Consider the following 16,049-nt stretch of genomic DNA (forward strand, 5'->3'; position numbering starts at 1 on the left):
AAGAATGCAAGTATGGTTTCTGTGGTTACTATGCAACAAAGACAAAAAAAAAAAAATCACTTCGAATTTCTAAGAAATTAGTGAATTAAACCTTTAAAAATGTATTTTTTAAAAGATTAAAGGCATTTTTAGAATTAATTACTCGGCAAAATAGAATTTTTATAAGGCGCAAGAGATTTTATCTTATGAATGAATTGGTATCGCGCATTGTTTGTGTACATTTGTATCACTTTGAAACGATGATAATGATTAGAACTAATTCATAAATTTTTAATTCTATTTTCATTCAGATAAAAGTTTGAAGGAATTTTTTATATTGCAATAATTTAATTTTAAAAAATTTATTTATTTATTTTTTAATAAAGCAATTAATTTTGTGTAAAATATAACACAAAGACTTTCCAAAAAAAGTATTTTTTACTTTAAAAAAATTGGATTTTTTGAAGAAAAAAAATCATCAAAAAATGAATTTTTTTATAATAATTAATTATGTTTTAACTATTTTCATACAAGGTGAGAGTTTGGGAGGACTTCTTGATATATCAAAAATATAATACAAAAAACAAACAGAAAAACAATTAGAAATTGGAGAAATATTTTAGAATAAAACGGTTATTTAAATATAAGAATATAACAAAGGCATTTCAAAAACTTTCTTCCGAATTTTTTGAAGATACTTACATAAAAGTGACCGTTTCATTTAAAAAAAATCGGACAAAGAAATTCAAAAAAGAACATTTATTAACGACTTTTTCGATGATTTTTAGAATTAAAGGCTATTTTTATATAAGAATATAATATAAGACATTCCAAAAACACCGCCACATATTTTTTGAAATTTTTTTACAATCAAACAGCTTGCTTTTATATAAGAATCTAGCGTAAGACATTCCAAAATTACGTTTTTTAAACATGTTTTTTTTCGAAGATTTTAAGAATAAAACGACTACTTTTAAACAAGGACATAACATAAGAATTCCAAAAAGTTTTTACACACTTTTTTTAAGAAGATAACGAATCAAAAAGTGAATTTTTTGAAGATTTCTTTCAGATACACTAAGCTATTTATTCAAGGCTAAGTACAACAACTTTATATTTCCAGTACATTTTTCCTCAGAATCCAAATATGAAGACAAGGAAAAACACAAAACATAAAAATAAAAAATTAGACAAGTCATGTTGTTTGATATCGCTCTAGGCAAACACAGGGCGTTTATTGAAGAATAGTAATTTTCATTCAGACAGTTTTATGACGTAAGATAATTTTTAATGAAGCTGTCCACACACACACAAATATAATTTTTTTCTCCTAATTTCATTATGAATAAAATTTATTATATTAACAACAGTTGGAAAGCGTCAAAATACAATTTAATTACATATTTTTTGGATAATTTTTGACGAATTCTTATATAATTAATCTTCTTCTTTTTAATTATTTTTTTAAAAAAAACACACAGACACACACACATATAAGCCGCGTGTATTTTATGATTAAATTCGTATCTTATCATTACTTTTTATCTAAAAAATTCCGTTCTATCTGTTATATTTTCAATTCTAAAAATGCCAACTTTTAAATATTTTTCCATTATATTTGCCGTACTTTCAGCTATAAATGCCAAATTTATATTTAAAAAAATGAGAATTTTTGATATATTTCCATGTTAAAATACGCTTAATTAATACAATTATTGTGTTTTTTAGAAGAAAAATGATATAAATTTCTTGTAATAGACGTTATTAATCATAGCGCCAAGTAAAATTTCTATTTCATAATTCATATCAGTATTCATCAGCACTTTCCAAAAACTTCCGCTTAGACTTTCACACGCTCATTTTTATTTTTATCACACTAATTAGTGTGTTTTTTCTACATTTTAACGTATTGTTAACTCGTCGTAACACAATTAATTCCTCATTTAAATTGTTATACGGATAAACGCAACGCTTGTGACGCAACACAAAATACGATGCTTCGCAGACAACGTCACACATTATCAGTTTTTGAATATATTAAAGCAACCTATCGATACCTCAATTAATTATCGCCAGATGTTTTAGCTCGTGGCTAGTGTTTCGTAATTTACTTCTTTCCCAGCAAGTCTTCGATACCAACAGGTCGATTGAAGTGGGTTACATCCAGTAACCGCCTGACACTGGCACATTTCGGACAAGCATGGGAAAGACCCGCCCATTCCATTTATTTGTTTGCCACCCATACTTCTCTGGAATGGTCTTCCTTTCCTTTTTTCATGACAAAAACAACCTTGACCCTATCTCTTTGGTCAATATAATAGTTGATAGCGAGTCTACAATCTACCGTCTTTGTTTTAATGCAAGGTATTGTCTAGTGTGCGTAACTTCGTTACTAAATTTAATATGTAACAAATGTTTTTATTGGTTCCTTTTCGAATTTAAATACTAGAAATCTTTGTAGAGGTATTTCGATAATTAAAGAACAAATGAAAACTTTGCCCGTCTGTACACACTTGTTCTCATTGTATCAGTTGCTGCGTTGTACATATTTGATGATTTTTTTAATGTAAAATTATCGTGTGAATTCTTCTTAGTGTTTGTGGGGGTTGCAAGTGAAATTCGATGATCAACAGAAAAAGATATTTTGACGAAAAGGTGTGAATCGATGATCGTTTCACTCACACAAGAAGAGAAAGACTACCGAGTGAACCTGTCATACATACCAAAGGAACAACAAAGCGGGACTAGACATTCCCACATTCCACAAGTTGAATAGGGTTGGTGGAGCGGTGCCTCAAAGTCGCCCGTTTACTTCCACATAGTTCCCTTGAATGACGACCATTCAGCCAGGGGGTACTTGTCTTCGCCCCCAGTTCATTCCTGTCGTGACCTCTGCTCTCTGAACCTATCTATTAGCTCCCCACCGCCCAAAATCACTCCCGACTCTCAAGAATCGGAATCGGATAACCGAGTTTGGTATATCTAAAGCAAAAATGTCTTGAAGATATACACCAAAATATATATTATACAAAAGACGTTGGTATAACCTCGTTGCTACCGCCCACGCGCGACGATTAAAGTAACCTTGACTGTTGTATAGTAGAGAAAAACCGAGAGAGGGGTCAATGTCTTCTCGTGTCTCGACAGACAAAGTTATGTACAGGGTATAAGTCTGCTGTCTAGCCGCGTCAGGAAATTATCTGGCCGACCGACCCTAATTGCTTTCACACGCCAACGTACAATGTCCAAACAATAGTCAGTTCCGCGGGTTGATAAAATGATAAAGAGGAAAATTAATGGAAAAAATCATCAAAATTTTCCTACGCAAAGAGATCATTTGCATATATTAAGAAAATCATGGAAATTTACACTTTGAATGCCACAAATTCGAGCCATTGCAATGCAGTGAAGCCAATAGGTAAATGTTATAGATTTCAACGCCTCTGCATTATTTATTTATGGATCATAGTCATAACAAAACTTAATATAAATGTTTAAATTGTCTAGTTTAAAAGTTAAAGTTCTTTTTTTATATTTTCAAAAATAAATAAACTTAAGAAAATGTTATTAAAATTTTATAAATATTTAATTCAGAATCTTTTTTTTTTGTTTGTTTGTTTTTGGAGGATAGCTGTAGGGATTTCCGTGCATACGGTTAAAAGATGCATCTAAAAATGTTCAATTTTGCGTTTCGGAATAAAGTTTATTTATCAACTTTTGTATTTTTGAATGAACTTTTTAGATAAATAATCCCATTCATCTAGCGTACGATATATTGAAACATTGTTTCATCTTCGATGATGCTATCATTGATATTTACTCATCGGGAGCCTCTTAGAGACGATGCAAAAAATATATAATATAGGAGAAATATTTTAGAATAAAACGGTTATTTAAATATAAGAATATAACAAAGGCATTTCAAAAACTTTCTTCCGAATTTTTTGAAGATACTTACATAAAAGTGACCGTTTCATTTAAAAAAAATCGGACAAAGAAATTCAAAAAAGAACATTTATTAACGACTTTTTCGATGATTTTTAGAATTAAAGGCTATTTTTATATAAGAATATAATATAAGACATTCCAAAAACACCGCCACATATTTTTTGAAATTTTTTTACAATCAAACAGCTTGCTTTTATATAAGAATCTAGCGTAAGACATTCCAAAATTACGTTTTTTAAACATGTTTTTTTTCGAAGATTTTAAGAATAAAACGACTACTTTTAAACAAGGACATAACATAAGAATTCCAAAAAGTTTTTACACACTTTTTTTAAGAAGATAACGAATCAAAAAGTGAATTTTTTGAAGATTTCTTTCAGATACACTAAGCTATTTATTCAAGGCTAAGTACAACAACTTTATATTTCCAGTACATTTTTCCTCAGAATCCAAATATGAAGACAAGGAAAAACACAAAACATAAAAATAAAAAATTAGACAAGTCATGTTGTTTGATATCGCTCTAGGCAAACACAGGGCGTTTATTGAAGAATAGTAATTTTCATTCAGACAGTTTTATGACGTAAGATAATTTTTAATGAAGCTGTCCACACACACACAAATATAATTTTTTTCTCCTAATTTCATTATGAATAAAATTTATTATATTAACAACAGTTGGAAAGCGTCAAAATACAATTTAATTACATATTTTTTGGATAATTTTTGACGAATTCTTATATAATTAATCTTCTTCTTTTTAATTATTTTTAAAAAAAAAACACACAGACACACACACATAAGCCGCGTGTATTTTATTCTGATATAAAAAAATTAAAAGCTGAATTACATAAATTTCAAAATATTCATTTAATTTCTTTAAGCACAAAATTGGTTGTTTTATTGCTTCTTACACCNTAATTTTACTTTAAGAATTTTCTTTAATTTTACTTGAGTAAAATTAAAGAAAATTCATTTTTAAAACCTTCAAAATAAAATAAATCTGACAGTTTAAAATCTACATTTTATTATTTAACATCCCTCTTATATCAATTCAAAAAAAGTATGTAACAACTTATAACACTTCTTAGAAAATTATGATTTATTTAATTCCCTATTCAAAAAAACATCATTTTAAAATGTGTAATTCATGTTATCAAGTATAATAGCATTACACATGTTGACCCAGATTTTTTAGATGCTACTGTGACTCTCACCATGTCAGAAAAAATCTAAAAAAATCCCTTCTAAAAAGTAAACCTATCTGTTTAATACTTGAGAATTTTTAGAGGGGGGTGACTTACAACTTCAATGCCTGTAATTTGATGCAGATGATTAAGTAACTCTGTCTGAGATGCCCAGCTCTTCTCTAACCACATCAAACCCTGGATGGCAGAAGCAATACTGGCAGCTGCTATCATTGATGGCGGATACATTGTAAATTTAAAATCTAAAAATACAAAAAATGAAGTCGGTTAATCAATTTATACACTCAAAATATAATTTTATCAATATTAAAATGTATATTAGATGTAACTAGTTGCAGTTTATTGATGAATCATGAATAAAGTATAACATCCTGAGTTTTTCTGTAATTTATCTGAAAATTTCAAAGTGCATTGATACTGTTTTTTTGAAAAGAAAATTGCTAAATATTCATTTATTTATCAGGAAATGCCATTGATTATTTGGTTTAAAAATGTTGTAAATAAGTAAATTTTAAAGATAAAAATACAGGAAAATTTTTCAAAACAAAAAAATGTAAACATTTCATTCAAAAAATTTCACAACTTATTTACAGGAATGTTATTATTAAATTTGGATTACTTTATTTTTTAAACATTAATATAAATTCATATTAATCAATATAAATAAAAAAAATTCATTCAAATTAATTCATTTTAGATTTAATTTTTAAAGCTATTTAATTCCTTAATGTTAACTTATAAAACATCAATCTTTAATTAAAATTCAAGAATTAAATAGCTTTTAAAAATTAAACAAGTTTTATCAGAATTAAATCTAAAAGAAGTTTAATTTTTAATGACTTTTTTAGTCTTTAATTTTATAATTTTAATTTAAAAAACATGAAAATTTTTAATTAAAATTAACATTTACCTATAAAAAAACTGCAAGAACCTTATTACAATTGTTGCTAATTTTAGAATTTATACAAATGAATCTGCTATATAAATATATATTTTTAATTTCTTAAAGTTTAATTTATAAAATAATCTTAAAAAACTAATATTTTTAAGTTGTAAAAAAAAGTGATTTATTGAATGAGAATGAATTATTCATAGATTTTCTCCTGGGTTCCCACCAATATGAATTAATGAAGTTGTAAGTTAGAACATTAGTTACATAAATCTACAAAATTACACGATATATTTGTGTTTCTATGTTGTAAAATGATAAAGAATAAGAAAAAAATTTTCTTGTTTAAAATATTTCTCTAAAACTATTAATTTCTCTCTTTTTTTTTGTTTCTCTTCTACTTTGTCAAATATTTTCTAGCGCATATTTTAAGAAAACGAGTTTATGTATAATTTTTTTCTTGTACGTCTGTCTGTCTGTTATATAATTCGCTGAAAAATTATATACATAAATGTAACCAGTTTAAAATATTTTTAACAATATATCAAGATTATTCTTGATAAACTTTTTAGAATTTAAAGCAAAATATGTCATGTTTATTGTTTAGATAGTTGCGAATTAAAATGAGTTTATTATAATATATGACTTAAATTCTTTAAAAACTTATTATTATTATGTTATAAAATCGGTTATGAAAAAGCCTAAAAAAGCTTTTAAAAATCCTTTCAATTTTAATAAAGAGAAAAATAAAGTCCGTACAGACATACGAACAAACGGAGTATTTGAATTATTTTTAACAGTTTCGACTTATTTATATTAAAATATATAAAAATAAATAATTTTTAATGCTAAAATATTTATTTTTATCTAAAAAAATGACACAATTTCTGACACATTTTTATTAAAAAACAAAGCAAAATTGTGTCTGTAAGTTATGACATTTCGTTGATTATTCTCATAAACATGACGATATATTTTTTACAGGCACTTTTGCCCTCTTAGAATCCAAAAAATTTAGATAAAAATGTTTACGACAACTCATGAACTTTAAAAAAAAACAATATATTTATAGTAAACAATATTTTTTGCAGTGTATTTAATGTTATTTTACAATTTAAAATCGCAAAAAGTAATTACAAAATAGCATTTTAAAACAAATTATGATGAAAATTACGTTTTTTTTTAATCTAAAAAAATTGATTTTTTTATTTGGTTTCTCAGTTACAATAAATGAAAATTTGCTATTTTAAGATCCGTATATAATTTACAAGTCAATTTACATGTTACAATATTGTAAGTGATTTAGAAACAAACAGTTCTTTAGAGTAAACGTCGACGTCCATTATTGAATGAGTAATGTTTGGCACTTGACATGAAGCACTTTTCTCTTACTTTCAAGTAGAGAAACTCTTGAAAATTCTATCGACGACTTGTAATAAATTTACAATAAAATTTCAGGAGTAACGGATTTAAACTCTAGAACAATGGATTTACAATAAAAGTTCAACTCTTGTAATTCGAATTTCTCTAGAATTTGAAGTAATGGATCTATAATAAACTTCCAGATAACAAATTTACAATAAAAAATAATTATTTATTACCTTTCTATTTAAATGTAAGTGAAATTATACACAGTATAGTAACGATTATAAGTAGTCTAGTCATATAAAATCCTTGAAAAATTTACTTTACTTTTAAAGGAAGATTACAAATTTTTATCTAGAAAATGATCTATTTATAAAAAATAAATGGCGTTTTGCAGATTAGAAGTTACTTATTTCTGCAACGAAAGCATAAAGCGTGAATGACAGATACACGAGATGTATGCGAAAAAACAATAGCCTTATCACTTATTATAACTGGTTACGGTCGTTTATTGTAAGACTATGGAATGTTATAAGCAATATATTGGTAAGTAACACGCTTATCTATGTACTATGGTTAGAATTTTATTTTCAACAAAAAATTTCTATCATTATTTTTGTTTAAAAAAAAAAGACTATGGTTGCTGCACACTATGGTGCCTATGGATTTTTATAGCAATTTTCCGGATTATTTTGCTCCTAAAAAATATCTATGCTATCTATTTTTCTGTTGTACAAAATGTATATTTTACCTGTAATTTCTATGCAATTTTTACAAATTCTAGCGGAACATGCATTTTCTGCCGAAAAACTTTGGGCGCGCGCTGTATACTGTAACGAAAAATAATCTAATGTATATATTTTACAACAGATTATTACTATAATTTTTAAAGAATTATAGTAGTAATTTGTTTAAAAATTGTTATTTAGATTAATTAATTAAGAAATTAAGAAAATTATTAAGAAAAGAGTATGGTTTGTTGAGCGTTGTAGCGCAAAACGTAATTTTTTGCAACAAATTCCCATTAAAATTTCTGCCAGAAAAAGCCTTTGGTATGCCGTATTCTGTGTATTTTTTTACATCAAATCCCACACAGCCTTCGGTCTAAAAACACAGCACAGTATTCTGCAAACTTTTGTATTTTTCCGACAAAAATCCCAATCGTTTTGCGAAAAGAAGAGATCAAGAATTTTGTAGAAGAAAATCGCGTCGTAATTTGCTACAAAAGAAATAAAAAGTGAAATAAGAAGTGTTATGAGTAAGCGAGATGGAAAAGAATGTAAAGAATTAAGAAAAATGAGGTACCAACGAAAAAGGAGAAAGATGTAGTATGATGGATACATATTAAGAGGCTCAAGTGGTAAGGAATTTGTATTAGAGGGTGGGATCTCAAAAAGAGGGTGGGACCGTGAAGAAAATAGGTTGATGATTTAAAAATCCGGATGTATATAACTACGTGAGGTAAAGAAAAGTCACTAGATCCTGACTATAATTGGTGATGTAGGATTACAACATAAAGATGAGCCGTTCTTTTGGAATATATTACAATTATATCATCAAAATTATCTAAAAATACCGATAATACTATATTTCTAAATATAACATCAAAAAACAATTCTTAAATTTGTAGAATTTAGAGTGAGTTTTAGTAATACTTTTCTTAGTTTTCCATTGAGGAAAATAACAAAACGCTTCGACTTTAAGGATATTTTTTAAAAAATTAATAGTAGAAATTAAATTTTAAAAATTCGAAACAAATCTTAAAATTTTTTGATAATTTCTGTACGAGAAAGTATTATCTGAGATGTAGATTAACCGCCTCATAACTGTACCGACGAGTGTAAAGTACTACATAACTTGTATACAGTAGACTCTTATTCTGTATAAATTAAGCAATTTACAGTACCAAAAGAATCGTGTATTAAGTATTATAATCTAAATGTTGATGACGTTAATTACTTTCATACTTTCACTAGTAGCAGCTGTATTTTTATGGCACGTTTATCTCCATTATCATCATCACAATCGGCTGTTGCTAAGGGCATTGTACAGCACTTTGAAGTACGTCACGATAATCGATAAATAGATAATTAAAGAAAGAAAAAAAAACGAGAAAAAATTTTGAATTAAGTTTTATTTGTCTGGTTAAGAACGGAATTAAATTTAATCCATTGATTAATTTGCTTTCGAGATAAATTGTAAAAAATATGCAAGAATGCAAGTATGGTTTCTGTGGTTACTATGCAACAAAGACAAAAAAAAAAAAATCACTTCGAATTTCTAAGAAATTAGTGAATTAAACCTTTAAAAATGTATTTTTTAAAAGATTAAAGGCATTTTTAGAATTAATTACTCGGCAAAATAGAATTTTTATAAGGCGCAAGAGATTTTATCTTATGAATGAATTGGTATCGCGCATTGTTTGTGTACATTTGTATCACTTTGAAACGATGATAATGATTAGAACTAATTCATAAATTTTTAATTCTATTTTCATTCAGATAAAAGTTTGAAGGAATTTTTTATATTGCAATAATTTAATTTTAAAAAATTTATTTATTTATTTTTTAATAAAGCAATTAATTTTGTGTAAAATATAACACAAAGACTTTCCAAAAAAAGTATTTTTTACTTTAAAAAAATTGGATTTTTTGAAGAAAAAAAATCATCAAAAAATGAATTTTTTTATAATAATTAATTATGTTTTAACTATTTTCATACAAGGTGAGAGTTTGGGAGGACTTCTTGATATATCAAAAATATAATACAAAAAACAAACAGAAAAACAATTAGAAATTGGAGAAATATTTTAGAATAAAACGGTTATTTAAATATAAGAATATAACAAAGGCATTTCAAAAACTTTCTTCCGAATTTTTTGAAGATACTTACATAAAAGTGACCGTTTCATTTAAAAAAAATCGGACAAAGAAATTCAAAAAAGAACATTTATTAACGACTTTTTCGATGATTTTTAGAATTAAAGGCTATTTTTATATAAGAATATAATATAAGACATTCCAAAAACACCGCCACATATTTTTTGAAATTTTTTTACAATCAAACAGCTTGCTTTTATATAAGAATCTAGCGTAAGACATTCCAAAATTACGTTTTTTAAACATGTTTTTTTTCGAAGATTTTAAGAATAAAACGACTACTTTTAAACAAGGACATAACATAAGAATTCCAAAAAGTTTTTACACACTTTTTTTAAGAAGATAACGAATCAAAAAGTGAATTTTTTGAAGATTTCTTTCAGATACACTAAGCTATTTATTCAAGGCTAAGTACAACAACTTTATATTTCCAGTACATTTTTCCTCAGAATCCAAATATGAAGACAAGGAAAAACACAAAACATAAAAATAAAAAATTAGACAAGTCATGTTGTTTGATATCGCTCTAGGCAAACACAGGGCGTTTATTGAAGAATAGTAATTTTCATTCAGACAGTTTTATGACGTAAGATAATTTTTAATGAAGCTGTCCACACACACACAAATATAATTTTTTTCTCCTAATTTCATTATGAATAAAATTTATTATATTAACAACAGTTGGAAAGCGTCAAAATACAATTTAATTACATATTTTTTGGATAATTTTTGACGAATTCTTATATAATTAATCTTCTTCTTTTTAATTATTTTTAAAAAAAAAACACACAGACACACACACATATAAGCCGCGTGTATTTTATGATTAAATTCGTATCTTATCATTACTTTTTATCTAAAAAATTCCGTTCTATCTGTTATATTTTCAATTCTAAAAATGCCAACTTTTAAATATTTTTCCATTATATTTGCCGTACTTTCAGCTATAAATGCCAAATTTATATTTAAAAAAATGAGAATTTTTGATATATTTCCATGTTAAAATACGCTTAATTAATACAATTATTGTGTTTTTTAGAAGAAAAATGATATAAATTTCTTGTAATAGACGTTATTAATCATAGCGCCAAGTAAAATTTCTATTTCATAATTCATATCAGTATTCATCAGCACTTTCCAAAAACTTCCGCTTAGACTTTCACACGCTCATTTTTATTTTTATCACACTAATTAGTGTGTTTTTTCTACATTTTAACGTATTGTTAACTCGTCGTAACACAATTAATTCCTCATTTAAATTGTTATACGGATAAACGCAACGCTTGTGACGCAACACAAAATACGATGCTTCGCAGACAACGTCACACATTATCAGTTTTTGAATATATTAAAGCAACCTATCGATACCTCAATTAATTATCGCCAGATGTTTTAGCTCGTGGCTAGTGTTTCGTAATTTACTTCTTTCCCAGCAAGTCTTCGATACCAACAGGTCGATTGAAGTGGGTTACATCCAGTAACCGCCTGACACTGGCACATTTCGGACAAGCATGGGAAAGACCCGCCCATTCCATTTATTTGTTTGCCACCCATACTTCTCTGGAATGGTCTTCCTTTCCTTTTTTCATGACAAAAACAACCTTGACCCTATCTCTTTGGTCAATATAATAGTTGATAGCGAGTCTACAATCTACCGTCTTTGTTTTAATGCAAGGTATTGTCTAGTGTGCGTAACTTCGTTACTAAATTTAATATGTAACAAATGTTTTTATTGGTTCCTTTTCGAATTTAAATACTAGAAATCTTTGTAGAGGTATTTCGATAATTAAAGAACAAATGAAAACTTTGCCCGTCTGTACACACTTGTTCTCATTGTATCAGTTGCTGCGTTGTACATATTTGATGATTTTTTTAATGTAAAATTATCGTGTGAATTCTTCTTAGTGTTTGTGGGGGTTGCAAGTGAAATTCGATGATCAACAGAAAAAGATATTTTGACGAAAAGGTGTGAATCGATGATCGTTTCACTCACACAAGAAGAGAAAGACTACCGAGTGAACCTGTCATACATACCAAAGGAACAACAAAGCGGGACTAGACATTCCCACATTCCACAAGTTGAATAGGGTTGGTGGAGCGGTGCCTCAAAGTCGCCCGTTTACTTCCACATAGTTCCCTTGAATGACGACCATTCAGCCAGGGGGTACTTGTCTTCGCCCCCAGTTCATTCCTGTCGTGACCTCTGCTCTCTGAACCTATCTATTAGCTCCCCACCGCCCAAAATCACTCCCGACTCTCAAGAATCGGAATCGGATAACCGAGTTTGGTATATCTAAAGCAAAAATGTCTTGAAGATATACACCAAAATATATATTATACAAAAGACGTTGGTATAACCTCGTTGCTACCGCCCACGCGCGACGATTAAAGTAACCTTGACTGTTGTATAGTAGAGAAAAACCGAGAGAGGGGTCAATGTCTTCTCGTGTCTCGACAGACAAAGTTATGTACAGGGTATAAGTCTGCTGTCTAGCCGCGTCAGGAAATTATCTGGCCGACCGACCCTAATTGCTTTCACACGCCAACGTACAATGTCCAAACAATAGTCAGTTCCGCGGGTTGATAAAATGATAAAGAGGAAAATTAATGGAAAAAATCATCAAAATTTTCCTACGCAAAGAGATCATTTGCATATATTAAGAAAATCATGGAAATTTACACTTTGAATGCCACAAATTCGAGCCATTGCAATGCAGTGAAGCCAATAGGTAAATGTTATAGATTTCAACGCCTCTGCATTATTTATTTATGGATCATAGTCATAACAAAACTTAATATAAATGTTTAAATTGTCTAGTTTAAAAGTTAAAGTTCTTTTTTTATATTTTCAAAAATAAATAAACTTAAGAAAATGTTATTAAAATTTTATAAATATTTAATTCAGAATCTTTTTTTTTTGTTTGTTTGTTTTTGGAGGATAGCTGTAGGGATTTCCGTGCATACGGTTAAAAGATGCATCTAAAAATGTTCAATTTTGCGTTTCGGAATAAAGTTTATTTATCAACTTTTGTATTTTTGAATGAACTTTTTAGATAAATAATCCCATTCATCTAGCGTACGATATATTGAAACATTGTTTCATCTTCGATGATGCTATCATTGATATTTACTCATCGGGAGCCTCTTAGAGACGATGCAAAAAATATATAATATATATAAAGATTTATTCATGAAACGAAATATAAAATAAATAAAAGCGACTTTATTAATTCTATATGAAATTCTATATTTTATTTCTTTTTAACTTTTTATTTTAATTTTTCTTAGACGTTACATAGAAACATATTGTATAATATAATTTAATGAGAACCATATTTATATAATAAAAAGCTAATTGTTAAAACTTAATATTTAATTTTTTTTTATTTTTTAAATAATAAAATAAAGTATCGAATCATTTACATATGTAACTTATACAATATTTACGTCATTCGACTCTTAAAAAACGAATTTTTTAGGGACCAATAACATGAAAAGATTGTTTAAAATGCCATTAGCCGCATTCTCTAATATAAAATTAATTTAATAATTTCTTTAGATTAACAGATGAAGGATAACGGCAATGGATAAGAAAGAATCAGTCTTCATCAACAATAATGATAACGATAATGACATTAAAAAATTATAAAAAAGCCATTTCTAGCAATGAATTTTTTAGATTATATTGCTCGATATTTTGGTAACAGATTGGAAGAAACAGCAAAATTGTAAGTCATAACAGAAAAATATAAAACGCACAGATTTTAGTGAGTGATTTTGAAAGTAACAAAGAGTATTAAAAGCATGTAAAATATATTTTTTACAATTATACAAATAAGTATTACAACTAAAAAATTTTTCAAAAAAAATATCTTTTATTACTTAACACGTAACTATCAGACAAAATATCAATTTTTGATAATATATGAGGAAAGGAGACAGGATTTCCCTGTTTAAAATAAAATTACAGACATGCAGACGTATGAAAAAAGTTTGATAACTTTACTAGATTTGCTTGAAAAGTTTAATGATGAGTCAGTATATAAGTGGATGAATGAATGAGTCAGTCGGAAGTAGTTTTATTACTATATCTATCAGCTGCTCTCTTCAATAACAAGACCATTGAACTTGTACAATTCTAGTTCAAAATTACATACTGTAAATAAATAAGCACGAAAGAAAGAAGAGGAGTGTTTTAGATGTTAAATCGTCTAAAAAAAAAGACAAATTTCTTATATTAAAAATGGCTATTTGTATGTGAACAGTTACCGAAATGTGCTCTTAGAATGGATAAAGAATCTTGGAGCACTTCCAGTAAGTGAGTGGTATTAGTATCCAAAGGCCAATAGGTGCAACGGTATGAAAGGAGTTTAATATCACAAAAGAACGAGGAGAAACGAGCAACCCATCTTGAAGAATGGCACACACACTACACCATAATAAGTAATATGTTAGATGGTTGACAAGAAATATTTCCGTAATTGCGTGAAATGTGCTTCAATGGTACCAATAATACAACTGACACATCCCAAGGAGGAAACTGAAGATACAATAATTGCATGGGGATTTTTACGGGAAAATTATATATCCATTATCCTTTACACAAAGGACGAAAAATTCATTTTCTTTCTTTTCTTTTTTCTTTTTGAAATTGTTTGATGCTCTTTCATATATTTGAACATTCTTAAAATAGAAAAGGAAAAGAAATAACTCTTCTTCTCACTTCTCATTTATTATTATTACTTTTTATGCGTATGATTTCTAATTTTAGATTTTTTATTGCATTAGCTGCATGGAAAAAAATTCTAAAATGACTTTAAAATATGAAAAGTTAATCTTGCTTCTAATTTCAAATGAAAACTGTTGCCATTTGTAACTGTCCAGTAAGAATATTTCTTATTTTAAACTTATTAAATAAGTAATATTGCTGGTAATTACAATTATTTGTAACTTTCAAAGTAAAATTAAATATTTTTGTAATTTTTAATTCAAAGAAATTTGCTTTTGCTTGTAACTTTACTATAACACTTCTTTGAACTTCCAAAACAAATAACATTTGTAAGCTATAAGAAGATAAAAGTTGTCTTTTTATATCTTAAAAAATGTGTAAAATCATCATTACTAATAATTTTTAATATATAGAAAATTGCCACTGTGCAACTTTATATTGTTACATTACTTTAGTTGTAACTTACTTGCTTTGAATTTTCAAAGCAACTAAGTTACAACTACTGCATTTACAAATATCAAAATAAACAAAATTACCTTCTTGTAACTTGTAAAGTATATAAAGTTCACATTTGTAACTTAATTAAGAAAAATTACTGTTGCTTGTAATTTTATAATAGTAATATTTTTTTAGTTTTAATCTTATTTTGAACTTTCAAACCAAATAAGTTATAATTTCTTGAATTAGTAATAAGTTGACTTATAACTCTTTTAAAGTATGAAAACTGTTACTTTAACCCTTTAAATTAATGAAAAATGGCTACAACCATCCAAATTAGTGAAAAATTGTTCATTTAATCCTCCAAATTAAGTGAAAAACTGTTATTTGTAACTTTCACAATGTTGTAAATATAAGAAACATGCTAATGAATAGATTCATTAGTTTATAATAGATAACCCATAAAACCATTATGGTAATATTATCTTAGTTAAATTATTTTTGAATAATTTAAATATTTCATTATCAATATTTTGAATATAAATTTAGAAATTTTCACTTTTTAAATATTTAAAAACCAAAAAGAGCTTGAAATTACAAAAGTATGAATGAGT

At 27.2% G+C, this 16,049-nt stretch overlaps 1 protein-coding gene across 1 annotated transcript in view; it reads right to left on the reverse strand.

Annotated features, from left to right (window-relative positions):
* Window positions 1-16,049, reverse strand: part of LOC111630486 (G1/S-specific cyclin-D2-like) — a 30,308-nt gene that overhangs the window by 7,674 nt on the left and 6,585 nt on the right. The window contains exon 4 of the mRNA XM_023374592.1: window positions 5,232-5,377. Within this exon, the coding sequence (XP_023230360.1) occupies window positions 5,232-5,377 (146 nt within the window). The remainder of the gene's footprint in view (window positions 1-5,231; window positions 5,378-16,049) is intronic.

This window comes from Centruroides sculpturatus, unplaced genomic scaffold (assembly GCF_000671375.1).
Source record: "Centruroides sculpturatus isolate CEXI.00-Female unplaced genomic scaffold, Cexi_2.0 scaffold554, whole genome shotgun sequence".
Lineage (NCBI taxonomy): Eukaryota > Metazoa > Arthropoda > Arachnida > Scorpiones > Buthidae > Centruroides > Centruroides sculpturatus.